The sequence below is a fragment of the Leopardus geoffroyi genome, chromosome C1 (genome assembly GCF_018350155.1).
Source record: "Leopardus geoffroyi isolate Oge1 chromosome C1, O.geoffroyi_Oge1_pat1.0, whole genome shotgun sequence".
Taxonomy (NCBI): Eukaryota; Metazoa; Chordata; class Mammalia; order Carnivora; family Felidae; genus Leopardus; species Leopardus geoffroyi.
Genome location: NC_059328.1, coordinates 23738629 through 23763229, shown reverse-complemented (window position 1 = coordinate 23763229; position 24601 = coordinate 23738629). Strand labels below are relative to the sequence as shown.

Sequence of the window (24601 nt, the reverse complement as noted above, 5' to 3'; positions counted from 1 at the left end):
TGCTCAGAAGGGCAGTTCTCAGCCCCACGACCCACAGGACAGGGCGCAGTCTCAGGGCCCTGAGGGATGGAGTGGAAAGGAGGCTACGAGACAGGATACTCTGGCAAGAGAAAAGCTGAAAGTAACGGGAAAGTGGGGGGGGACAAGTGGGGGCAGAATTTGCAAACCGAGAACTCTGAAGAAGACAAGCGATTTCCGTTGCTCTCAGGGAGACTGCCTACTTCGCAGACCCGTGCCAGGCCCTGTGAGAGGCTCCGTGGACATGGCAGGGTCGGTGTAATAGGAAAAGTCAGACTCTGAGTCGAGTGGACCACATGGAAAGTGGGGTGAGCGCTTTGCTGGGGAAGACGGGGCTTCCCGGAGGAGGGACAGTCAAGCTGAAAAGTAAGGAATAACTAAGAGAGTAGCAGCTAGGGAGGAAGAGTCCTCTTAGGCAAACACAAAAGAGATACATGGCACCCCTTTGAGATACAACAAGAACAGAGTGGCTGCAGCGTGGAGGGTGTGGAGAGGCAGGTGGAGGCCAGAGCCTGGGGGCCTCCCTGGAAGGAGGCTGAGAAGAGAAACAATTACCCTTTGTACTGCATTCCCAAGCTTATCTCCCCAGAGTCCCTGGGACGCCGGCTTGGTGGGAACTGTGATGTGCTTTTCTCAGATAAAGAAATACAGACCCAGAGAGGTGGTGACTTTGCCCAAGGCCACACAGCTGGTCTGTAAGCAACAGGGGCAGGAATGGAAGCCAAGTGAGTCTCACTCCAGAGCCCCCAAAGCTAGAGACGTAGACAGATTCACTCACGCACCCACTCGTTCATTCATTCATTCAATCAATATTCCATACACTCCTTCATTCATTCGTTCAATATTCATTCATTTATGCCAACCATCTGCCAGGCACTATTCTCGGAATAGGATTTCAGTAATCAACTTAACTAATGAAACAGACGGAGCAAGGCGGAAGAGTTTGGGCTTTATTCTGCCAACAGGGAGGACAGCTGGCTTCTGGGAAAGCCGAGGTGACCGCCCCACCACCCTGAGCTACCCCCTCTCCTCCCTGGGCAGAGAGAACCATTGTTCTCCTTCCAGGGAGCATGTGCCACAGGCAGCAGTTTCTCAGAAGCAACTGGTGTTGAGTAAATCCCTACCTTTTGCCATCATTTGTTCTCTCAGACCCACAGTATCTAGAACTCTTGGGGAACGAGGAAGCGATTTCCTTGTGGCAGAAAGAACACTGCATTCCAGCCACCGCGCTGCAATCCCCCTACATAGTGAGCTCAGGGAGGATGGGGGCTGTGGCTCTCCTGTTTCCCCTGGAACCTGCTGAGCCCAGCACAGTGTCTGGGCGCAGGAGGTACTCACGGAGACTGGTGAAATGCATGAGTTACTTAAAGAGAAAGGGAGAGATGTGGAAAACTTGTCTGCAGTATCTGAAGGCACTTAATGGCCCCAGTGAGGAGACAGACACACCTGGTCCTTTGCTATTGGTTCAATGTCTCAAAGGGCCTTGGCTCATTCACGCGTTATCTCTGGGAAAACTGCCCCGGGGAGACCCAGAAGGGAGAACGTAATCACCACTCATTGAGTATTCTGTGTGTTAGGCTTCCATATGTTATCTCTTTTAATCCTCCTGTCAACCCTGGGAGTAGATGGCCCTTCCTCCATTTGGGAGGAAAGGAGACTCAGAAGGGGAAGGGACTGGCTCCTAGTCTCTTGACTAGTAAGTTGCAGGCTTGGGATTTAGAACCAGGCTTCTTTCCAAAGATGCCGCTTCTGAATACATCATGCACCAGGGGAAGCTATGGAGGGTGTGGAGAGAAGGGTTAAGAACTTGATTCCATGGCAGAGGGCTGCACCACCATTACCATAAAAAAAAAAAAAATTCCAGCAGCAGGTCCTGGGGGTGGAGTGGGGCAGTCAGCATGCACAGATTAGGCCCCAAAGAGGTTATGGGGGGGTCTCTATGTCCCTGGGTCAGTGGAGGCTCCAGCTCAGCTTCTTTGGCCTCTACCTCCGGCATTTCTCCCCGTGCCAGTGGCACATCCCCTATCGGAGGCGTCCAGATGGCAGGGAGGGTCCAGGAAGCAGCCCAAGATGCTGAGTAGGCCCCCTGCTCTCCCCCCAGCCCCGCCCCATGGCCCCACGGATCATCCGGTGCAGTTGGCCCATCTCATTGGCTCTCTCTTGGTTACTCGGCTCTCCTCTTCTCCATCTTCCCAGCCTGTGGTTGCCGTGGAGACACAGAACAGTGACATCACCATAGGGCGAGGGCTGCGGAGATGCGCTCTTGGCAGGGACTGGCCCTGCGGCCTGCCAGATGTTGTATCCACAGCTGGATCTGCCAAGGGCAAGAAGGAGGGGCAGGAAAAGGGAAGGGCTCACATTCCCTCCCCTTACCCCTCGTTCCCCAGATGCAGGGAGTATCACGGGGCAGAGAGGATGCAGGTAATCGGAGGGATGAGAAGCTGTACATATTTGGAAGGGAGAAGACAGCCCAGTGGAAAGCAGATAGGGCGTGCCTGAGGAGTCAACCGACTCAGGTCTGGGTGTGCTGGGGAGATGGGGGTAGGGCAGCAAGGCTAATGGGTCTAGGCTTTGTCTCCAGGCTGCTCAGCTTAGGCAGGGGACGAAAGAACTTTGTGGCAGTGTCCTTCTCAACCCATCCCCCAAGTCTCTGCAGCTCCTTCCCCACGGCTGCAGCAGGTTCTAATCCTGCCCAGAAATGAGAAGATTGGGGATTGGAGAAGCCAAGCGATCTGCTGTGGGGGGCCCGGCAGGTGAGGGACAGGGCCTGAGAATCCCACCCTATCCAAGGATGACAGTAACGATAACAGCAGTGGAATCGAGCATGGAAGTCCCCCATGCTCAGCGTTTTAAATGCACGATCTCGTTTGCTCCCCAGACATCTCTAGGGGGGTAAATACTGTCATCACTTCCATTTTCAAGATGAAACTGAGACCCACAGCCACACGTCCAGTACCCAAGGGAATCAGAACTGGCTCACAGATCTACCTGCCCACAGCTGTTAGCCCCAGCCCTCCATGGCTGCATCGGAAGGACCATGTAGGGAGACCGCTCTGGCCTCTGGGGTCTCTAGCCACCTGGTCCTTCAGAGAGGAGGTCCAGTGTCTAAAGGTTGTGACCTTGACTTAAAAACCATCCCACTCTCCTCCCCACCCTCCCCTGCACCTGCTCCGGCAATGAGGTCAGCAGGGCTCCGTGCCCGGCCCTAAGGCCTTCTGGCAAGTGGACCTGTCCGAACAAACCAAGAGCTTCGGCAAACGAGGGCTCTTCCTCCCTGGCTTCTTCCCAGAAAGTCAGGTAGGGGCAGAAGCTGTCCACTTCCACATGGAGAAACTGAGGCCCAGGAAGGAGGGTCTGCCACACTGAACATGTGCAGAGCTGCTGGGACCCCAGGGTTAGTGTGCCCTGTGCTCCTGCAAGCCCCCTGGGTGGACCTCTGCTGGCTTCAGTTCGGTCGGGCACCATTCACTTCTTTTTTTTTTTTTAATATTTATTCATTTTTGAAAGGCAGACAGAGCGCGCGATGTGGGGGAGAGGCAGAGAGAGAGGGAGACACAGAAACAGAAGCAGGCTCCAGGCTCTGGGCTACCAGCACAGAGCCCGACGCCGGGCTTGAACTCACGGACCCCGAGATCATGACCTGAGCCGAAGTCGGCCACTTAACAGACTGAGCCACCCAGGCGCCCCGGGCACCATTTACTTCTGCAGGGCTTCCTATCTGTTCGGCACTCGCTTACCCCTCACTTCCTCTGGGGAGTCTCCCCCAAGCCCCTAGGTCAGGACAGGTGTCCCCTCAAAGCCACCAGGCGAGGTGAGGTCTGCCTGCCCAAAGGGGAGCTACACGAGTGCGTCTTATTCATGGTGGTCTCTCCAGAGCCTAGCCCAAGGCCTGGTGAAAAGTAGGCGCTTTAATAACGGGGGGGATTAAGAAATGAATGGACCCCTCCAAGCTTCAGTTTGCTCATCTGTAAAACAGTGGAAATGATAAAACCTACTTGGTGGACTTTGCTCCGGAAGTTCAAGGAGAAAATGCACTTAAAGCCCTCGGCGACGTGCAAAAAAACACATCAATACAAGGTGGATCTTCCTATTAAAAGCGCTTTGTAAAGTGTCCATCACACCGCAGGCTCTGTAAAGGAGGTGAGGGAGATTCTGTGAAAGAGGTCAGAGAAGGGCCGGCAGGCAGGTCGGGGCTGCAGCGGTCAGGAGGTGGGGAGCTGCCCTTGGGCCTGTCAGGTGGCTGGGGGACGGAACTTCGGAAGGAGGTGAGGGGGCAAGTGACCCGATCAAATGCTCTGAGCCCTGCGTACAGGTCAGAGAAGCCTGAAGCGTTGGCAAGGAGGATGGGGAGCAGCCCTGCAGGGCGGAAAGGCCCGCGCCGCGCCGGTGACATTCCACGGGGAGGGGCGAGCACGTGCGGGGCGGGAAGGGCGCGGCGGCTGGGGTCGCTTTCGCCAGGGGCAGGTGGAGGGCACAGGGGCAGCTCAGCCTCCGACGGTGCCCCCCTGGTCTCTTCCCGCCACCGGCCAGTGCGGTGTGGCGGGAAAGCGCGGCTTCCGGGACCAGCTAAGACCAGGCTTGCAATCTGGGCTCCAATTAACCCTCGCCTTATTTCCTGCGACCTTGTCACTTCCCCTCTGAGCCTTGGGCTCCTCACCTGCAAAATGAGGACCGAGATGCCTGCGCCGCTTAGGGTCAGCCAGAGCTTTCCCGGCGTGGGCATCAGCCCTGTCTCCTCTAGTCTCTCACCTCTGCTCTAACCCCAAGCTCGGGGAGTCACTGGGAGACGAAGATGTCCGGAGCGCGCGCCCCACCTCGCGGGCACCGTGCCCTCAATGCTTCCTCCTCAGATTGCGACGAGCGCCTGGAGGCCTGGGAAGAGAGCAGGTCCCGCCAGCGCGGGGCAGGGACTCGGAGGCCGGGCCCCCGCGCTGACGCAGGAGAGCCGGGAGCCACTAGCTGTCCCCCTCCCCCGGCCGGGCGGGTCGTGGGGGATGGGCAGCCAGCTCCGGGCGGTGGAGCGCCAGCCTGAGGCTTCCTATTTCGGGAGCTGGGGGTGTGGGCCACGCCTCACCACGTGATGCAAGGGCTATTTAAAGCGGCAGCGCGGGCCGGGAACCGCGGGTCCCGGAGTCCTTGCACGCGTGTTCTGTCTCCTCAGCTTTCTCGGCCTAGCCCAGCCTCACCATGGTGGACGCCTTCGTGGGCACCTGGAAGCTAGTGGACAGCAAGAATTTCGATGACTACATGAAGTCGATTGGTGAGTGCGACTCGGGATGCTGGGCGGGAGAGGGCCTGGCCGCGTGCGCAGCCCCGCGCAGCGTTCTGGCTCTGGCTGCTACTACGCCTGCTGCGTCCCTCCTGCTCAAGGTTGGGGAGTAAGGGAACGCGGAGGGGGTGGCAGCATGGGCTAGGGCACGCGAGGCCTGTTGGAAGGGGGTTTTCATGGTCTGAACCCGGCTAGAGGGATTCCCAGGTAGGGAGGAGCAAGGAGGTAGGTGTGCAGGTCGACGTTGGGGCAGGGAGGGCTTTCGAGGAAGAGGCGTATATATATAGGATCTGGAGCTAGGAGGTGGGTTTGTATGAAAGGAGAGCATTGACCTAGAAGGTGGGAGGCTAGCCAGAGGACCAAAAAACCAGGAGCATGGGTGGTTTAGGGATTGGAAAGTGTAAATACGCAAAGGGAATGGGGCGGATGGGGAGTGTACTATGGCGTAAAGAAGCGGGAACCCCGAGGAGGAAGGAGATAGAAGAGGGAACTACCGGTGAATGGGATATGAGGAGGCGCCGCACAGTTAGCAACAACCCCTGCCCCTCCACGTTGAACTAGGGAAAGGATGGCTGCTGGAGGATGCCCTCCTTCTCACCATCCAGTCTGACCTTGTCCCGCAGTGGTGTGTAGCCAGGCTCTAATCGCGGTCTGAGAGCCTAGTGGTAGGGTGGGGCAAGAGGACCCATTATCAGCTGGCTCAGCCACTTGTTGGGGAGGGGTCTGGTGGAGAAAACCAGTGGACTTCTGGAGTGCAGCAAGGGTCCTGGAACAAGGCCAAGATCTGTTAAAGGCAGGGAGGGTCTTTGGTCTCCGAGGGCGTGGTGTTGGCTGGGGAAGAATAAAGATTCCGACTCTTTACAGGTGAGGTGCTTGGAGATCCCCATGCCTTGCCTAGTTTGACAGATGGGGAGACTGAGACCCAGAGAGACTGGAAACTGGTCAGACCAGCCCCACAGCAGAGCTGATAAGAAAACCTAGATTTCTAGATGTGCAACCCAGAACTGTTTTCCCCTATGGACCCTGGAGGGGGGGGGGGGGGAGTGGTAGGAACTGCTTAGCTAAGAATTGGCCTCCGAGTTTCCCCTCCTTGTATGGGCTTCGATGGAGGTGATGATGCCCTTTCACCGAAATCCCCAGGTGTGAGATTATCTTAGTCCCCCAGGCTGGGACAGGGAAACCAGCATATTGTTCATAGTCGAGCTCCATTCCATGCCTTCCTACTAGGGAAAGGGGGCTGGATTCTGGCAGATATCCAAATAAGGTGTGGGGGACCCACCTCTTAGCTCCGTTCCTAACCGTTTCCTGAACTAGGGACCACAGGTGTTGGCTCTTGAAACCAAAGCTCTCAACTGCCCCACCACAGTATGCTGGGTACTATGCCCACAGACCCCAGGAAAGCAGCCACACTTGGAGCAAGTGAGCCCCGGGACAGCTGCTGGGAAGTTGGGATGCCCAGAGCCAGCCCCTCCTCCCTTAGTAGACATTCCAGCCAAAACCTGTGTCCCTGAAGTGAGCTGCAACATCCTTACCACCCTTGTCCCCTTATTTTGCCCCAAATAAGGGGGCGAATTTGGGCTGCAGGGCTGAGAATCCATCCAGCCTGCTCTTCTCCATATACAGATGTAAAGAATGAGAGGCCCATGGGGGAGAAAAGACCGTCTTCAGCTCTGGCAGTAAATAGCTTCAGCTTCATCTCTAAGTAGAACCCAGCTCTTTCTGAGCCTCCAAAATTGTCAGCCCCATTTTTGGTCTCCGTTTCTCTTGGCTCAGTCCCTCACTCACCTCTCAGTGGTTTCCTTCCTCAAATACACCACACCTCTGGGTGGGTCCTATGCAAACAGAGCTCCTTCCATGGCGACAGGGCCCTGCTCTCTGCTGGGGAGTGGGATCGGCCTCACTCTGACAGCAGGGCTAAGGCCAGTGCCCTTACTGGCCAGGCAGGACAGAATCTGCCCTCGCCCCTCTAGTGTTAGACCCAGGGTTCTCAGGACATCCAGGCAGACAGACCCAGCCCAGTTAGTACCAGTGATCACAGGCACACCTGGTGGCCATGCTGGGAGAATGGCCCAGGGAGGAACAGCAAACAAGTTTTGGAGCCTAGATTCGTGTCTAGGTCAGTCACTCACTCTTTGACTTTGGCGCAAGTCACCTCTCTCCAAGCCTCATCTGTTAATTGGGGATATTAAAACCTGTTCGGGGCTGCTACGAGCATCAAGTGAAACAACCCGTGTAGGGTCTGGGTGAAGTCCCTCACTTCCAGCCAGGGCTGCGTAGCCCGGCACACCACCTCCCCACGCCGGGCTGCTTCTGGAGGGCTCACCACAGCTGCTGGGGGCAGAAGGGAGGGCAGGGTGTCGTGATGGGAGGTTGGAGGCAAGAGGGCAGATCTCAGGGAAGCTATGACCCGAGGGGCTTAAAGCTCTGTCCAAGAGCTCTTTGTTGCACACTCTTGCGGGACACTCGGGCTTTGCCCAGCACCCAAGGAAGCGGGGCTTGGGTCAGCAGGGAGTTCCTACAGGGCCTCAAGACTAGGAGCCAAGAGACCTGGACTTGCACCCTGACTGCACTAGCACCTGAGGTGTCTCCTAAATCTGTATACTGACACACACACTCCCTTCTGGGTTATGGATGAGAGGCTTTGAAAATACCTTGCCAAATAAATAAATAAATAAATAAATAAATAAATAAATAAATAAATAAATAAAAATATGTTTTTAAAAGGTTAAAAAGAAAAATAGAAAATATCTTACTGCTATACATAGAGGACAAGGGTACCAGTGCATTTCAGGGCAAACACTTCCAAGGTGGGAAATTCTTGTCCCTCAGGCTCTGGAAGGCAAAGTCTACATTTCTCTTCTTTCCTCAGCCTGTGGCTGAAAGCTGCTCAGGTGCCCTGGAAGGCAGCCCTTGCTCCAGCCTAGGGAGGCCACATAAGCCCGCTCTTCAGTCTATCAGTTCTGGGTGTGAATTCCAGGTCTGTGACCTTTGGGCTTCAGCTCTGTTTTTTGCATCTGTAAAGCAGAGCTAATAGCATCAAGCCTTCAGGGAGAATGGGAGGGCGGAGGGCGATAACATGCACACACACGAGGACAGTCCTCACCACACAGAGGCCCCTGGGCCACCGACTTGCTGTGGCATGCCTGTCCCTTAAGGTTCTCTTCTGTCTATTGCAATCAAGTGTCTCTTCACTGCACAGAGCTAACAGGAAAACTGAATTTAAAAATGGCCAGGGTCTCTGAAAGCTCTCATACTCCTCTGCTCTCGGTCCCACGTCCAGGCCTGAGAGTTGTTCACTGAGGTCCCTGTGCTCTGCCTTCCCGCTTCACTCATATGCTCATAACCTTCCCCCTGCTCTCAGGTGTGGGTTTTGCTACCAGGCAGGTGGCCAACATGACCAAGCCTACCACAATCATCGAAAGAAATGGGGACACTGTCACCATAAAAACACATAGCACCTTCAAGAACACGGAGATCAGCTTCCAGCTAGGGGTGGAGTTCGACGAGACAACAGCGGATGACAGGAAGGTCAAGGTGAGTCATGGAAGGGGGTCTGGGAGTTGGAGGGTGTGGAGACGTGGCACCTTACTGTTGCACCCCGAGGGGCAGGTGGTTATGGGGGACTGAAATGAACAAGGTACATAAAGCCTGTGCAGTGCTGGGATGCCCCAGGTGCTAGAAGCACACTAGTCCTGTGTTCCTCCCTCTCTTCTTGGGGAGCATCTATCTGGGAGTGGGCAGCACAGGGCCAGGATGTTCTTCTGACCTCAGCGTTGACTCCAGCTCCAGCTCAGTGACCATGCATGGCACGCAGTAGTTCTGGATTTCTTTCCAATCCATAGACGGGAGAGTTATGTGGCCATGGCTGTGACCTCCAAGTGCTTTAGGAAGAATGCCCAGAATTCAGAGCTCTTCCCTGATGGAGCAGATCATCCTGGCCTCCAGCAGCACAGGGGGCAGCTGGGAACAAGAGGTGGGGACCTACTCAGAGGCTTCCTTTTCTCCAACCTCCACCTCCCAGCCTTGGCCAGTGACCCTGAAGAACTATTTCCAATGTTGCCAGCCCACAGGCAGGAAAAGCTGTGTTCTGGATGGGGCATGGTCTATGGTGTGTTTGTATGTCTTCTCACCAGGCCTTAGCCCCTCTCCTCCCAGGGAGGGAGGGGACATCTACCTCTAGTCTCAGGACTTCTCACCTGTGGTGGCTCTTGTCTTTGCTGCTTGCCTCAGGCCTCCCAGCCCTCTCGGCCATGCATGGCAGACAGAGAACTAAGGGGCTTTGATCTCTAAAGGGAGTTCCTATAGCAGTATCTCCACCAGACCCTGTCAGCCAGCCCCTCAGCTGTTTCTCGGCTTCCTCACAACTGCCCCAGAAAAGACAGGACAGGGTCTGGTCTTCTCCTTGTCAAGGAAGCTGGAGCCCAGGCCAGAATCAACAGGAAGCTGGTGGCAGAGCTGGGATGGTGCCCAAAGATGTCATCCTACCTTGGAGAGAGGTAGCTGCCCTATCACATGCATCTGCCTCCTTGACTAGCCCACTTTTTGAGGAACAAGAATCCCAATGAAACAGTAGTGCTCTGGGATGCCTAGGCTAAAAATAATCTGGAGTGGGCAAAAATATATATAAATAAATAAATAAAAGAAAAGAAAAAAAAAACACCACCTTGGGGGATGGGAATGAGGAGTAAGGTGGTGGGAGCAAGGATGCACAACTACTCCCCATGTGGCCCCGAACACACACAGAGCCTCCTCAGATTCTCCTACTGAACCCTGCTCAGCCAGAGTCCCCTAGCCTGACCTAGAGCCCCCAAATTCCTAAACAAGAGAGACCTGGGAGAGCTGCCAAATGAGAACCAGCTGATGCAGGCTGGCAGAGCCCAGAAGACTAAGTGGGCATTTGACCAGAGTCTGGAACACTCCAAGGGCACCCAGTCCCAGGACCTAGCAGTTGCTGTCCACTTGTCAGCTGAAGGGGCCACATGATGTGGATCGGGAAGAGAGAGGAATACAAAGCAGGAAGTCTGATTTCCCAGCACCTCCCATCTCCACGGTCTGTTAGACGTTATGTGTGATCAGCACTCGGCCGGAGAGTCTCAGGACCCCTCCTCACCGGTCTTTCCTGGGGATATAGGATGATTCATGTCCCCTGTATCTAAGGGGCTCTAGGGCTGTGGATATCACCCAGAGGAGGGGATGAGTGCCCATCCCGAAGGCTGGTGGCACTTCTCAGAACCAGGCTGTCTGACTCCACCATGCTGCCGACGTCTCCCTACCCGCGCAACACCTGAAGGCCCCCGCCCCAGCCAGGCAGTCGTGGAGCAGAGGCTGGAGGAGGACTAGACCACCTGCGGGGCTAGGTTGGAGGCGGCCGCCTGAGCTCCGTTCGTTTGGGACAGAGGCAGGGTCCTCTGTGACCCCAATGACCAGACACCATCCTGTCACTCAGTCCTGGCTCAGATCGCAGCTCAGACCTCTACCCTCTTTCACAGTCCATCGTGACGCTGGATGGAGGCAAACTTGTCCACCTGCAGAAGTGGAACGGGCAAGAGACAACACTGGTGCGGGAGCTAGTTGATGGGAAACTCATCCTGGTAAGATGGACAACTTTGGAGCCTCACCCAACTGGTTTTACCACTCCTTCCCCTTCAGTCAAGCCTGTGGGAAAGCCAGCGTCTTCCCCTGGGAGCAATGGAGGGTGGAGGCGGGGTTGGGATGGCTTTAGGTGGGAGTTTTCTGTGTGGTAGCTTTGGGCTCATACAGGCCTGGATTCACATCTCAGCTTATACGAAACAGGGCTTCACACACGTCACCTTCTCCGTGTCCCGCTGTAAAAGGGGCATGAGCAACACCAAACTCGTGGGCCGCTGGGGCGTCAGGAGACCGTGACGTAGAGCACACAGCATCACACGGGCGAGGCAGAGGGCCACCACACGTGCCCCACGGCCTTAGTGTCCTCTGTTGCCACCTTGCCTCACCCGGGAGTAGAAAGCAGGGCCAAGCTGGATCCCAGGCCCCTAGGAGAGGCTTCCCTCTCTTCCCTGGGACGGCGCTGCCACACAGAAAGCCTCTGGGCAGGGACAGTGGGGCAGTGACAGACCATCCCTTTCCACCTCATTACAGCCCCACCGCCAGTCAGTGCTTTGCATGCCTGGCCCTCTGCGAGTACCTGATAACAGCCTGGGGAGGTAGGGACAGCCAGGCTGGCACGTGGGTCTGTTTGGGGACAAACTTGGGGCCTTCGCCGGAAGAATGTAGCCGTGACTGAACACCCCCAGGCCCCGGGCAGAGACAGCAGCCCCTGTGGTCTCTGTAACGCTCTCCCTGCATTGCTGCATCCAGGAGGTCCTGCAGAGTGAAGAATGAGATGTCTAGGTCTGGTGGGAATGTGATACGCAGGACCAAACACTCACTGGGCAGTTCGGCCTGTGATGAGGCCACGGGCCTGGCTCTACGATGCCAGGCTGGATGATGGTGGCTCGAGCCTCTGGTCCCTGCACTACTCTAAGTCGGGGAAGGAACGGAGAGTTGGTGGCCTAGCACAGTTCTTGCCCAAGAGTCTCTGGACATTTGTATTCACTATTTGTCTACTACGTGCCAGGCACCATCTTAGGCACTACGGGAATGGTGCAAGGGAGAGAAAACACCCTGAGATCTTGACCAGTCACTTCCTCTCTCGTAGCTCATTTCCCCAACTTTCTAACAGAGGAATTAAGTGCCTAACGAAACTAAAAGCTTGGTGCTAAGTATTAGAAAAAAAGACACGTAAAGTACCTGGCACACAGCAGGCAGTCAATAAATGAAGATTATTGGGATGAAGGTAGAGGCCCTTCCCATCAGGATGCGGAGTGCCCTGATACCTTCAGTGCCCTCACCCCTGCCCTAATCTGACTCTTGTCTCTCCTTTCAGACACTCACCCATGGCAGTGTAGTTTGCACTCGTACTTACGAGAAAGAGGCATGACCTGTCCACTCCTTCACCGACTGCTCCTCTGCCAACCGACCAGCCCTGGACTCAGCACCGAATTGCCTCATTTTTCCCTTTGGCGTTTTGTATAAATCCACCCGGGTTGGGGAAATTCTTCTGGGGTCAGGCGACACCAGCCTAGATCCGTTTCTGGCTCCCAGTGTGTATGTTTGTTTTTTCAACTGCATCCAAAGGGTGCTCTGAGGTCAATAAAGCAGAGCCAAGGTCACCAAATTGCCTTTTTGCCTTTGGTGACACGACCCTGGGAGTCTTGGTTTCCTGTGTGTCGGAGAGTGGGCAGAAATACTGCCTGAAGGTCACTCAGAAGCGGCACAGATGAGAGACTGAACTGGACGGTCTCAGGGACAGCGGTAGCTGATCACGTAACGCGTGTAAGAGCAGAAGAGCTGCACCTACACCTTGCCTTTACACTGTCCCCCCACCCCATGGCCAAATGAGCTAGTCCAACCTGGAATAATCCATCAGTGGCCCGGCTTCCCCAGGCTTGGCTACTAAACTGTCCCCTCCGGCCCATCCTGCGCTGAATGCCCTTGGGTTTGGGAAGCCGCTCTTGTCTGTGAAATGCTGTGGTCTCTCTCTTTGCAGAACGTAGGCTCGGGACACAGGATGCAGGCTTGTGCCTTCGTAGTAGGAGCAAATGCTCGCTGGCCAAGATGACTGCTAAGCTCCCTTCTATGCCCTCGGCCATTCAGGGCTATGAATTCTTACCGGTTCTCTAATCAGCTCTGGGGGGAGAGGTCATCTAATCATTACAGAAGGGAGGGCTTGTAAGTGATCTCCTAAGAAGGCTGTGACCTGCTGGTGCCTCTGGCTCTGTACCTCAGCTGGGCCTCTCTCCAAGGTCTGAAGTAACATATTAAATGTTTTTCTGTCAACTAATACAGACTCAGTGACTTTTAAGGCTGTAAATTACCCAGGAAGAGGGATTACGGCAATAAGAACCTTCAGTAAGTTTAAAACCAAACACACTTCCGTTTAGTGCCAGGAATTGAAGCAGAGACCTGAAGTGGGACCAAGGGACTCACACGGTAGTGAATACAAAGTAAAGCAATGATCTTGGCTTGAGCTGTCTGGTTCAGTGGTCTGGCAGAATGTCACACACAAGCTCAGTCACTGCAGACGATGGTTTTCTGGCTGTCACTTCTAGCATGATTGAATCATGTCAGGGGGAATGGAAAAAGTGAGCACCACTTCTTACCATGTTCTCCCTCATCCCGCCGATCTCCCTCGGCCCCCGTGTTGGATGCTCACCAAGCAGCCCAGGGCAGACCCGACGGGGAGGGGCCGCTCACTCTGTTCTCCAACTACAGCCAGACTCGCCTCCACAGCGGTACCTGTGGCTGGAGCCTGGACCCCTGTGCAGGAATCTGGCTCTGGCAGTGGCAGCTGGAGAGGGTAATAGGACCCCCTGCTGGATGAAGGACGTTGAATGAACGAACGGGCGAGCTGCAGGGGTCACTTGCAAAGGGACCAGGAATGATAAGTGGACGACAACTCATTCGGGCAGATGCTTCTGACTTCTAACTCCCAAACCTGCCTGCTGCGTGAGGGGAAGTCATCTCCCATGGGCGAGAAGCCAGCGGGGTGGGAGGCCATTTTCTCACTACTGAGTCTTTCCGGGAGCCAGGGCTTCAAGGCACCGGGCTCCTGGCCCCTCCTCCTCTCAGCCACCCCCCTACTCTCTCCGCTCTCACTCCTTGTGCTTCTTCTTGTGCTTCTTCTTCTTCTTCTTCTTCTTCGCTGCCTTGCTGTCCTTGGAGGTGTGCCTTGCCCTCTTGCCTGTGTCACTCTCAGAGTCTGAGCTGTCCGAGTCAGATGACTTCCTGTCTCTGTGTTTCTTTTTCTTCTTCTCCTGAAAAGAAAATTTAAAAAGCGGCGTTGCATGTGTGCGTTTGCTTGAAAGTATTGCGGCATACAATCGACAGGGGACCATTTAACATATTATGAAGCATTAAGAAGAGTAAGTTAAATCTTCAAGTATCAACGAGAAGAGATACCCCAAACGAGTGACAGGGCCGAGTCATGCTGCAGCATGTGTCCTACAGTCCAGCGTGTTTGCCATACCATATAATGTGTGTATTTACACATACCTGTAGACGTGTAAAATACACAGGTGTGTGAAATACACAGAACAACGGGAAGGACACAAACTGGCGACGAGTGACCTCAGGAATGAATGAATGGAGGGAAAGATGGAGTCTTTTACTTTTTACTTCATAGAACTCTGTCCAGTTAGATTCAAAAAACCAAAAAGCCAAAACACGAGTGTCCTTACTTTTATTTTTAAAAAGCACAGGGGAAGGGAGTCCTTAGAGGTCATCTAGCGTAGCTGGAGGCAGCGCCCCCAGGGGCCCGAGGTCCGCGGAATCAGAGTGAGAGCTCCAGGACCTGGGGGTCCCGCGCTGGTTTCCAGCAGACCCGATGCAGGGAGCAGAGCTGCCATCAATTAGAAAGGCTCCCGCTGCCGCCCTTCATGTGTGTCCTCTCTAACCTGCGCAACGGCCCTGTGAGATTTTACTGCGAGAGGGAAGAGCCCAGAAAGAACTTTCTCCAAACTACAACCACCACACCATGCCGCCAAAGGAACAGCACAGACTCAAAGGATGGGAGGCAGATTTCTAGACTTCCGTGCGGGGCTTCAAGCGGTTTTTAAGCAGTGCGTAGCTTTTTCCTTGAATTTCAAACGTCTGTATTGCCTCAGGAAGGTTTCTAAGAAGGGGATGTTAGGGGTAAGAAAGAGACGGGGCTGAAGAGGCACGGCTCCTGCTCCCTCTACGGGTTCCCGGCCAGCATCCCGAGGGCTGTTGAGTGCCTGAGCGATACGCCAGGTCTTAGGAGCCGCTGTGAGAAATGATGGACGGAACACCGGACCAGGTGTCAGACCCAGATTCGAGTTCTGGCTTTGCCACTGACGATCACTGCTCTGCAACTCAGCGTGAGCCATTTTATCTCATGAGACCTACTCTCCTCAAATGTGACGTGGAGCTGGGAACAACACCTGTGTCACACGTCTGTGAAGATGTGATGAGACAGTATCCGCGGCTCAAGAGGTTGAGAGCCACTTGCCCCAGACCACACGGGCAGGGCTGGGACCCGCACGCGCATGAGACAACTGGCAAGTTTTCCTGTGTGGAAAGTTTTCCTGTGTGGCGCACGGCCTCTCCTCCCATACAGCAATGGCAGGCCTCGTGGTATGGTGGCCAGTGCAACGATTTCGGAATCAGAGTAAAGTTCAAATTCTAGCTGCCGCTTACTAGCTATGTCACTTGAGATGAGAGACTTAAGTTTTTGGAACCTCGGTTTTTTCTTTTGTTAAAGCAGCTATGCAGATTAAACAAGACAAGCACTAGTTACCAGGCACAAAACGCCTGATACGTGGTAGGCGCTCAGCGGTAGCTACAAGTACTGTTCTCTCATTTCAGAGAACTCCTGGAATGTTCTGACGGTCTAGTCAGGTATCTCTGGCAGGTGAGTCAAAGTTTTGAGAGAAGAGTAGACCAAAACTGTTTCTTGAAGTCTCCAGTGGAGTAGGGAGACGGGAACAAAGCTGCCCCGGCCACATCACCAAGCTGTAGGGACCGCAGCTGGGGGAGCAGAGAGCCAGCAGACGGACGGTGCTGCACCTTCCGCTGACAGGCTCATGGAGACCAGTCACGGGGTACGGGGCCCGGGGAGCCTCACTGCGTTCTGCCCCTGAGGTAGGGCAGGGTCCTGGCGGAGCGAGTTTGGTACCTGTCCCTCCAAGCCTGGCACGGCGTGGATAAATACGTGAGGAAGGGGAGCAGTAGCATTTTACATCCAAACGGTACTTTAGTTTATCGAGCTTTCTGCACCCGTCCCGCTACAACAGTAATCCGGTAAGGTCAGACTTCAGGAATCCCCACCCCCACCGTGCAGATGGGAAGGCTGCAAGTAAGAGCATCACCACGAGGTGACCGAGGCCCAAGCGACAAGAACAGTGTACTTTGTAACTCACAGTGGGCGTGATGTCCACTGTGCTTGCTCTCAAAGACGTAAGCTCAAAAGGAGGAGAGAGAAAAACAAGTCACAGGCTGTGTGCGATGTGGACTCTACCTAGAAAGGAGGTGGGGGGGGGGGCGCGGGGAGGGGAATGGCCTTCTAGACCTCACTCTTGGTGCGAAAGCTCTTTTGTAAGCTGACCAAAGAAACTCTAGTCCTCCAGCAGGTGGCGTCGGTCGCTTCAGCGGGGGTGGTGCAAGACGAAGGTCTGGAGTTGGGACTAGGGAGAAGATGCACAGCCAGAGCCTACACCAGCTTCTGGTGCCCTGACTGCATTCAAGGGGCAAGTGGAAGAGAAAGCGTAAAAAAAATGACCCTGGATGTGAGTCCCTGGCAGACAGGCCAGGAGGTGCATGGGAAAGAAGCCACTGCTCAGAACTGCTCTCCAGGAAAAGCCAGTATCCAGTGACAGCAGCTAGCGCACCCATTTTCTCGGTAGTTGTGCAACAGGTTAGCAGCAGCCCAGGAGGAGAAAAAAAAAAACAAAAACAAAAACTGCGAAAGGGGAATAACAGCAGCTAACTTTTAATAAGTACTTAATTCCCTAGATGCTGAGCTGGGCACTTTGTACACATACCTCCCTCTGACCTTCACAACAAATCTGTTGTTTTTTTTTTTTCATGTTTATTTTTGAGAGAGAGACAGAGAGACAGAGCATGAGCAGGGGCAGTGCAGACAGAGAGGGAGACAGCGAATCCAAAGCAGGCTCTAGGCTCTGAGCTGTCAGCACAGAGCCCAACGCGGGGCTCGAACTCAGACATCATGAGATCATGCCCTGAGCCAAAGTCAGACGCTTGACTGAGCTACCCAGGTGCCCTTCACAACAAATCTATTCAGTGGGCATAATTACCCCTATATTTTCAGGAAAGAAAAAGGTAACTTCAGAGGGGATGACTGAGATGGACTTGCCCACATGGTAGGACATGGATTTGACTCAAGTTGGGTCCCAGAGGAGACGTTCTTTTTAGCCCTGTCTGCATTAAAGGCAGCACCTAACTTAGTTAGTACCTGCCAACCAAAGGCACTGATTTTTGGCCCAAAATCAATCAAGTGAGCATTTATTCTTATTTATTCTTAAGAATTATTCTTGAGAAATGATTAGTTCTCAAACTGAGAAGTTCACTGGGGTGAACTTTTGGGAACTAAGATAAGAGTGTAATTCCTTGATAGAATTTACCTATAATGCACCAGTTTACCATAGCTTGGAAAGGGTAAGACCAGAAGAAAATGGTTTATCAATCAACTCATAAATATTTAACTTTACCTACAAAGCACTTTAGGGAGCCACAGGGGCATACAGTGTTGCTTAAGAGATAAGGAGAACACACCAATTTTTAATAGAATTCAGGCACAGTACCTACTATTTCACTGAGTAGTGGAACTTGGCACCATTCCTCCAAACCTGAGCCAACCTCGTCAAATCGGAATAACTCATCCGACAAGTATTTATTGAGTGCCTTCTGAGAGCCAGGAATATCCATTAATTAATTTGTCTCTTAAAATAGGATAGTCGAGTGAGGTCGGAAATCAGGGATCATGAGCCTTCAAGAAACAAATTATCAAAGATAAAAACTAATGGAGATACTAGGGAGTCCATGGTGGTAATGTTAAGCACAAAAACCATGCCATTAACACACAAGGGAAAAATCGATCATGTCTGAGGAATCTGAGGCTGCCTTCATGAGAGATAATATGTAATGTGCTATGCTTCCGAAGCATGAATATGGTTTTGGCAGGTCGAATGGTGGTGGTGGTGCTGATGGAAGAAGGAAAGTGGGGGGGAGACGGGATGAAGGCAAATGCTTGGAAGATCTTTCAGGGGGTGACAGATCACCTCCTGTGTAGCTATTTACTATGCACTGGATTCCATCCTTTCTCTTCTACTCAAAGTCATCGATCCAGGAATTGTCCTCTCTCCTGGATCAATTTCCCCCTCTTTACTGGCTCATTCCCACCAATAAACAAATATGCTATAATAGTCCCATGAAAAAAAAAACACAAAACCTGGGGGGAGGGGTGCCTGAGCAGCTGAGTGGGTTAAACATCCAACTCTCGATTTTGGCTCAGGTCTCACAGTTTCTGGGATTGAGCTCCACGTTGGGCGCTGCACTGCCACAGCAGGGGTTTTCTCTCTCTCTCTCTCTCTCTCTCTCTCTCTGCCCTTCCTCTGCTCACATGCTCTGTCTCTCTCAAAACAAATAAAGTTTAAAAAAAAAAAAAAAAACAACCAAAAGTCTCCCGGGGCACCTGGGTGGCTCAGTCAGATGGGCGTCCGACTCTTGATTTCGGCTCAGGTTAATTATCTCACGGTCGTGAGATCCAGCCTCAAGTTGGGGCTCAGCACGGAGCCTACTTGGGATTCTCTCTCCCCGCCTCTGCCCCTCCCCTACTTGCTCATGCTCTCTCTAAAAAAACAAAAACAAAACAAAAACCTCCTGAACAACTTTAACCACACTGTCATCCTGGCACTCCACTGAAACAGCTCTTGTCCGGGTTACCAACGACCTCCACGTGGCCAAATCCACGGTCCTCATTTACTTGACCTGCCAGATGCATCTGACACACTCCATCTTCCTTAGAACATACTCCTCACTAACTTCCACCGCATTCTCTTACTTGTCCACTAACTTCGCTGGCTGTTCCTTTTCAGTCTCCTTTGCTAGTTCGTCCTCACCTCCATAACCCCTAAAAGTTGGGACACTCCAGTGTTCAAAGACCTGCCCCCTTCCTAGATTTATTCTCCAGGCGATCTCACACATGAACGTAAACACCGTCTGTATGCGCCGACTCCCACATTTCTCTCTCTTACCTGGGCCTCTCCTCTGAACTCCAAACTACACATGCAACCGCCTACCGTGGGTGGGTCCGCGTGGATACCTGGCCGGGGTCACTACCGCCGCACCCTGCCCTCATGCCACCCCTCCAGCTTTCCTCCCCACCGTCGTATGTAGCAACTCAAACCAAACCCCAAACCCCGACTGCTCCCCACTCCCCTACTTACTTCTGCATTCCTTCTCCTCTCAACTCGAATCTTCCAGTTACTCAGTCCAAAACTTCTAGAGCGCTCTTCAACTGGTCTCTTCCCTACCTCACATCCAATCCCTTAAAAAATTCTGTCAACTCTGCCTTCAAAATACATCCCCACCTCGACTCCCTGCTCACCACCCCCACTGCCTCTCACGGGGACTGTGAATACTGTCTGCTAACGAACGAGCTCGCTGCCCAGTCCCCACACAGCAGCCAGGATGAGTCTCCTCAACGGCAAGCCAGATCACACCGTGTCTCCAGGCAGAGCTCTGATGACACCCGCCTCCCTCTACTAGGACAGCTGCAGTCCTCACGCTCTCCTACGAGGCCCCCCATGACCCGGTTCCCCAAACTTCCTCTCTTGTCCCTCGCTTCACCCTGGCTACTCTGGCCTCCTTACTGTTCTTTACACATGCCAGGTCATCCCCAGCATCTGGCTACTGTACTGGCTGAAATACTCTTTCCACTTATCAGAGGGGCCTGCCTCCCCTCTTCCTCCAAATACCCACTCTGATGATGCTTTGAGAAAGGCCTGCCCTCACCACTCAGCCTGCGATGTGAGCCACCTCTCCTCCATCCTCCCATTCCAGCACTCCCTCTCTCTCAGAATCAAATAGGCTTTTCACCACAGCACTTAGCACTACCTGGCATATTGGTATTACTCTGCGTTTGCTTACCAGTTCATTGGCGGTGACCCCTGTTGGAATGCAAGTGCTGTGAAGACAGGGACTTGTTTTGTTCACTACTGTCCCTGCAGTGACTAGAACAGAGCTTGGCACACAGAAGCTCTTTTAATGAATGAGGTTAAAGAACAGTTGTGTGTGGGAAGGAACTGGTCAGAGATGATGCTGGGAGGCTGGACAGATTGTGAAGAGTCTCAAACTCAGACTTTATTCCATAGAAGGGGAATGAATCACTCAAGGCTTTTGAGTAGACCACCCTAGAAAGTTCTCTGTGCTCTATCTGAATGGGTCCAGGATTGGCAACCACCTCTCTCTCGCAGATGAGCACCAGAAGAAGTTCTCTGGACAAGAGGACAAAGCCAGCACTGCAGCCAAGGAATGACATTGCTATTTCTGTTCTCCTGGATACAGTACAGCAGAGAGTAATAGCAGTAGCCACATCAAAAGAAAATTATATTCTGGATCAAATATAGTTAAATGTCACTATAATTAGTGGGCAGCCTTACCTCAAGGCACATGCTATCTCATAATATCGTACTGATTCAGAAAGATCCACGGTGGCATACAGTTAAGTGAAAGAAGCCAGCAACGTACAGACCACAGGTTCATGGAAACATTACCCAGGGTTTTGCAACAAAAACCGCTATTCCTATTTTACCAACCACTTCATATCCCATTTCCATTTTCAACACACAGTTTCCTCTTGTTCTAATTATGCCCAACAAAAATGACTTACAATTTTCAGACACTTGGACAAAAATTGTCATGGTACTGACTGGGTTTACAGGACTAAACCAGTGCATACTAGATGTTTGGACAATGTGTGCATTCAGTGTGTGTATGTGTGTATTTTAATGTTTTTATTATTTGAGAGACAGAGAGCAAGCAGCGGAGGGAGACACAGAATCGGAAGCAGGCTCCAGGATCTGAGCTGCCAGCACAGAGCCCGACTCAAACCCACAGACCGCGAGATCATGACCTGAGCTGAAGTCGGCCGCTTAACCGACTGAGACACCCAGGCGCCCCCCCAATGTGTGTATATTTGATAAAACGAGGTGGGGGCCTCCGGGCTGGGAAGCTCTCATACTCCTGTCCCTGTTTCCTTCATTATTACCTACTGGCACAGCAACAGGAGTCAGTCTTTGCTCCAAACTAAGGGCAGGTCTCACTGAGTCAAGGGACCTACAGAGCTACTGAGAGCAGAGATTATCGATCTATCTATTCAAAGGTAGCTAGCGTGTGCCTATTACATGCCAGGCATTACGTGGAACAGGTGACCTCCTTCCTTTATCCTGGACCACTTTCTGGTTTCCCAACATGCCTAGCACCTTCTCCTGTCTGAGAAGCTTTGCGTTAGACATTCTCTTCACCAGATTGCAAAAAAGACGTGGGACAATGAAGTAGTCTAGTAAAGAAGCAGAGATGAGGGGTGCCTGGGTGGCTCTGTCAGTTAAGTGTCCAACCCTTGATTTCGGCTCAGGTCATGATCTCACAGTTGGTGAGTTAACCACCCCCCCCCCCCCCGCCCTTAGGGCTCCATGCTGACAGCACGGAACCTGCTTGGGATTCTTCTCTTCCCTGTCTCTCTGCCTCTCCCCTGCTTGTGCACTCTCTCTCTCACTCTCTCCTTCCCTCCCTCCCTCAAAATAAATAAATAAATAAATAATAATAAAAAAAAAAAAAAAAAAAAAGAAGAAGAAGAAGAAGAAAGAAAAAAAGCAGAGATGAGAACCCAATAGCCTATTTCTGACTTTCTGGTTCCAGTTCTGAGTGGCCCAACCACACTTCATTTTCTGTTGCTGGCTTTCTATGGGATCCGATAACCACCCCTCCTTGGAGTGGGTGCCTGTCCTTCGTCCCCAGAAATACCTTGGGTGCTTATCTTTCTCCTTCTGCTATTAGCCGTTGGGTGTAGCTGTCGTGTATAACCTTTATGTCATGTGACTTGCCCGTTGCCTAGGCCTTCCACACACTAGGCACTCCCGCTACCCACTAATTTATTCAGCAGCATGGACTGCTAAAGGCATTTCCCTTCAGGTGACTCTACCTGGTCCCACATTTGGTTCCCAGAGCCAACTAGTCTGCGACAGGTATCTGAATCTGCCACTGTCACACCCCCAAAATTTGCATCGCAAGTAGAAATGTTCGCTGGTAAGGAAAGTCAATCTCCCGTTGGAATCAAAGGTTTGGAGGGTAGGGGAGCCTGGCTGGCGCTTGTGACGTCCAATCTTGGGGTCGTGAGTTGGAACCCCACATTGGTTTTAGAGATTACTTAAGGACATTTTTAAAAGTATTAAAAAAAAAAAGGATCTAGAAGGTAAAAGGAAACAGACAGGAGGCCTAGAATCTTGATTTATGCTTGTGAACAGAAAGAAATAGATCCACATGAGAAAACAGATCGATAGATAACGTCAAATGGTTGCTAAGGGGTAGCTGGTGACAGAGCAAAACTAGCAAAAAAGTGACCTTACGAGTCCTGATAAGTCGAGCTCCTAGCAACACACAATGACATGTATAAGGCACTCAATACGTATTTGCTGAGTAAATAAAGAGAGCGCTAACTGAATTTAGTGGTTGACGTGCAGGATATAAAAAAGAACACAGGGTGTGCAATCCAAAGGCCTGGTTCTTACTGTAGGTCCATCTCTGGTAGCCGTGTGCTTTAGGGGAGACAGCTTCTCTTCCTCTCCATTTTCCATGTAAAATGGAACCGTAGTACCTACTCTGGCCACTTCACAGGAGTGATAAGGATAAAACAAAATAAAAAACATGAGGATATTTTATAAACTGTCAGCCCTAAAGAAATACAAAGCATAAAAGATAATGAAGGGATTAACAAGGAGGTGAGAAGACAACACTAGATGAGATCTTCATAGAAACGGGTGGGGGGAGTTTTCACAGTTTCAATTCTCTAGAGCACTTTTTAATCAAAAATGACTGATGAAGTTAGAAGTTCAAATACACAAAGGTACTTGAAAAAATAACGAGATGTGATGATTATTACTGTCATTGTTCATCAGACCATTCCTCTCCTAAGTGAGGTGGAGGGTAGGATAATGGGTTGACTAACCAGGTCAATAAAGAGCCTCACACCTAGCTGATCCTTAATAACTGTTTTTGATGAAATGAAATACACATTTCGAAGCAGCTTTAGAAACAAAGCAAAAACTTGGGAATGAAAGCTGGTGCAGCCACTCTGGAAACCAGTATGGAGGTTCCTCAAAAAAACTAAAAATAGAACTAACTACCCTATGGCCCAACAATTGCACTACTAGGCATTTATCCACGGGATACAGGTGTGCTGTTTCGAAGGGACACGTGCACCCCCGTGTTTATAGCAGCACTATCAACAGTAGCCAAAGTATGGAAAGAGCCCGAATGTCCATTGATGAATGAGTGGATAAAGAAGATATGGTATATATATACAATGGAGTATTGCCTGGCAATCAAAAAGAATGAAATGTTGCCATTGGCAACTATGTGGATGGAACTGGAGGGTATTATGTTAAGTGAAATTCGTCAGTCAGAGAAAGACAAAAATCATATGACTTCACTCATATGAGGACTTTAAGAGACAAAACAGATGAACGTAAGGGAAGGGAAACAAAAATAATATAAAAACAGGGAGGGGGACCAAACAGAAGAGACTCATAAATATGGAGAACAAACTGAGGGTTGCTGGAGGGGTTGTGGGAGGAGGGATGGGCTAAATGGGTAAGGGGCACTAAGGAGTCTACTCCTGAAATCATTGTTGCACTATATGCTAACTAATTTGGATGTAAATTAAAAAAAAAAAAAAAAAAAAAGAAACAGAGCAAAAACTAATTGTACCAGATGTATCAAGCAATGCAAAACAACTTAACCAAAGACCCACAGAAGTGAAACAGCCACAGAACCACTTTAGGAATCTGACAATATCATTTACACACTAAAAGGTTAAAAGAGAAAGAACAATCCTTGGAACACAGAAGTAGAATCACAGTCAAATATGAAGCTCTATTAAAAAAGTTAAATGACCTGTTTGTAGACATGTTCTTAAATGCAGAAAATCCTAAAGATTCCATGAAACAACTGTTAGAACTAATAATGAATTCAGCAAAGTTGCAGAAATACAAAATCAACACCCAAAAATCAGTTGCATTTCTATACACTAACAATGAGCAATCCAAAATGGAAATTAAGAAAACAATCTCACTGACAATAGCATCAAAAAGAATAAACTTAACCAAGGAGGCAAAAAGACCTATAACCTGAAAAGTACAAAATGCTGCTGAAAGAAATTAAGAACACGAGAAATAAATGGAAAAACACCCATGTTCATGGATTGGGGGACTTAACATGGTTAAGATGTCAATACTACACAAAGCGATCCACAGATCTGATGCAACCCTATCAAAATCCCAGTAACATTTTTCGTAGAAATAAAAAAATCCGTCCTAATGTTCATATGGAATCTCAAGCGATCACAAACAGTCAAAATAATCTTGAAAAAGAAGAACCAAGTTGGGGGACTGACCTATCCTGATTCCAAAACTTACTACAAAGTTAGAGTAATGAAAATCATGTGGCACTAGCCTAAAGACAGACATACAGACCCAT

At 51.5% G+C, this 24601-nt stretch overlaps 2 protein-coding genes and 1 long non-coding RNA gene across 8 annotated transcripts in view; 1 reads left to right on the top strand and 2 right to left on the bottom strand.

Annotated features, from left to right (window-relative positions):
- The first annotated feature begins 230 nt into the window (after positions 1-230).
- FABP3 (fatty acid binding protein 3) lies at positions 231-12480 on the top strand. The gene is made up of 5 exons (XM_045476456.1): positions 231-326; positions 5180-5278; positions 8649-8821; positions 10777-10878; positions 12195-12480. The coding sequence occupies exons 2-5, from the start codon at positions 5206-5208 to the stop codon at positions 12246-12248; spliced, it is 402 nt and encodes a 133-aa protein (XP_045332412.1). The 5' UTR covers positions 231-326; positions 5180-5205; the 3' UTR covers positions 12249-12480.
- On the bottom strand, positions 1601-5186 carry LOC123597508. The gene is made up of 3 exons (XR_006712147.1): positions 4768-5186; positions 4014-4147; positions 1601-2332 (listed from the first exon to the last, which is right to left on the bottom strand). It is a non-coding gene; the product is annotated as an uncharacterized LOC123597508 (long non-coding RNA).
- Positions 12481-13220: 740 nt separating the features above from the next.
- Positions 13221-24601, bottom strand: part of ZCCHC17 (zinc finger CCHC-type containing 17) — a 61275-nt gene continuing 49894 nt past the window's right edge. For 4 of the 6 annotated variants that reach the window (XM_045476450.1, XM_045476453.1, XM_045476451.1 and 1 more), the window contains one exon: positions 13221-14124. In XM_045476450.1, coding sequence (XP_045332406.1) covers positions 13963-14124 — 162 coding nt within the window. In that variant the 3' untranslated portion in view covers positions 13221-13962. Of the gene's footprint in view, positions 14125-22336; positions 22734-24601 lie in introns of those variants that run through there. The other 2 variants (XR_006712146.1, XM_045476455.1) reach the window with 2 other exon arrangements.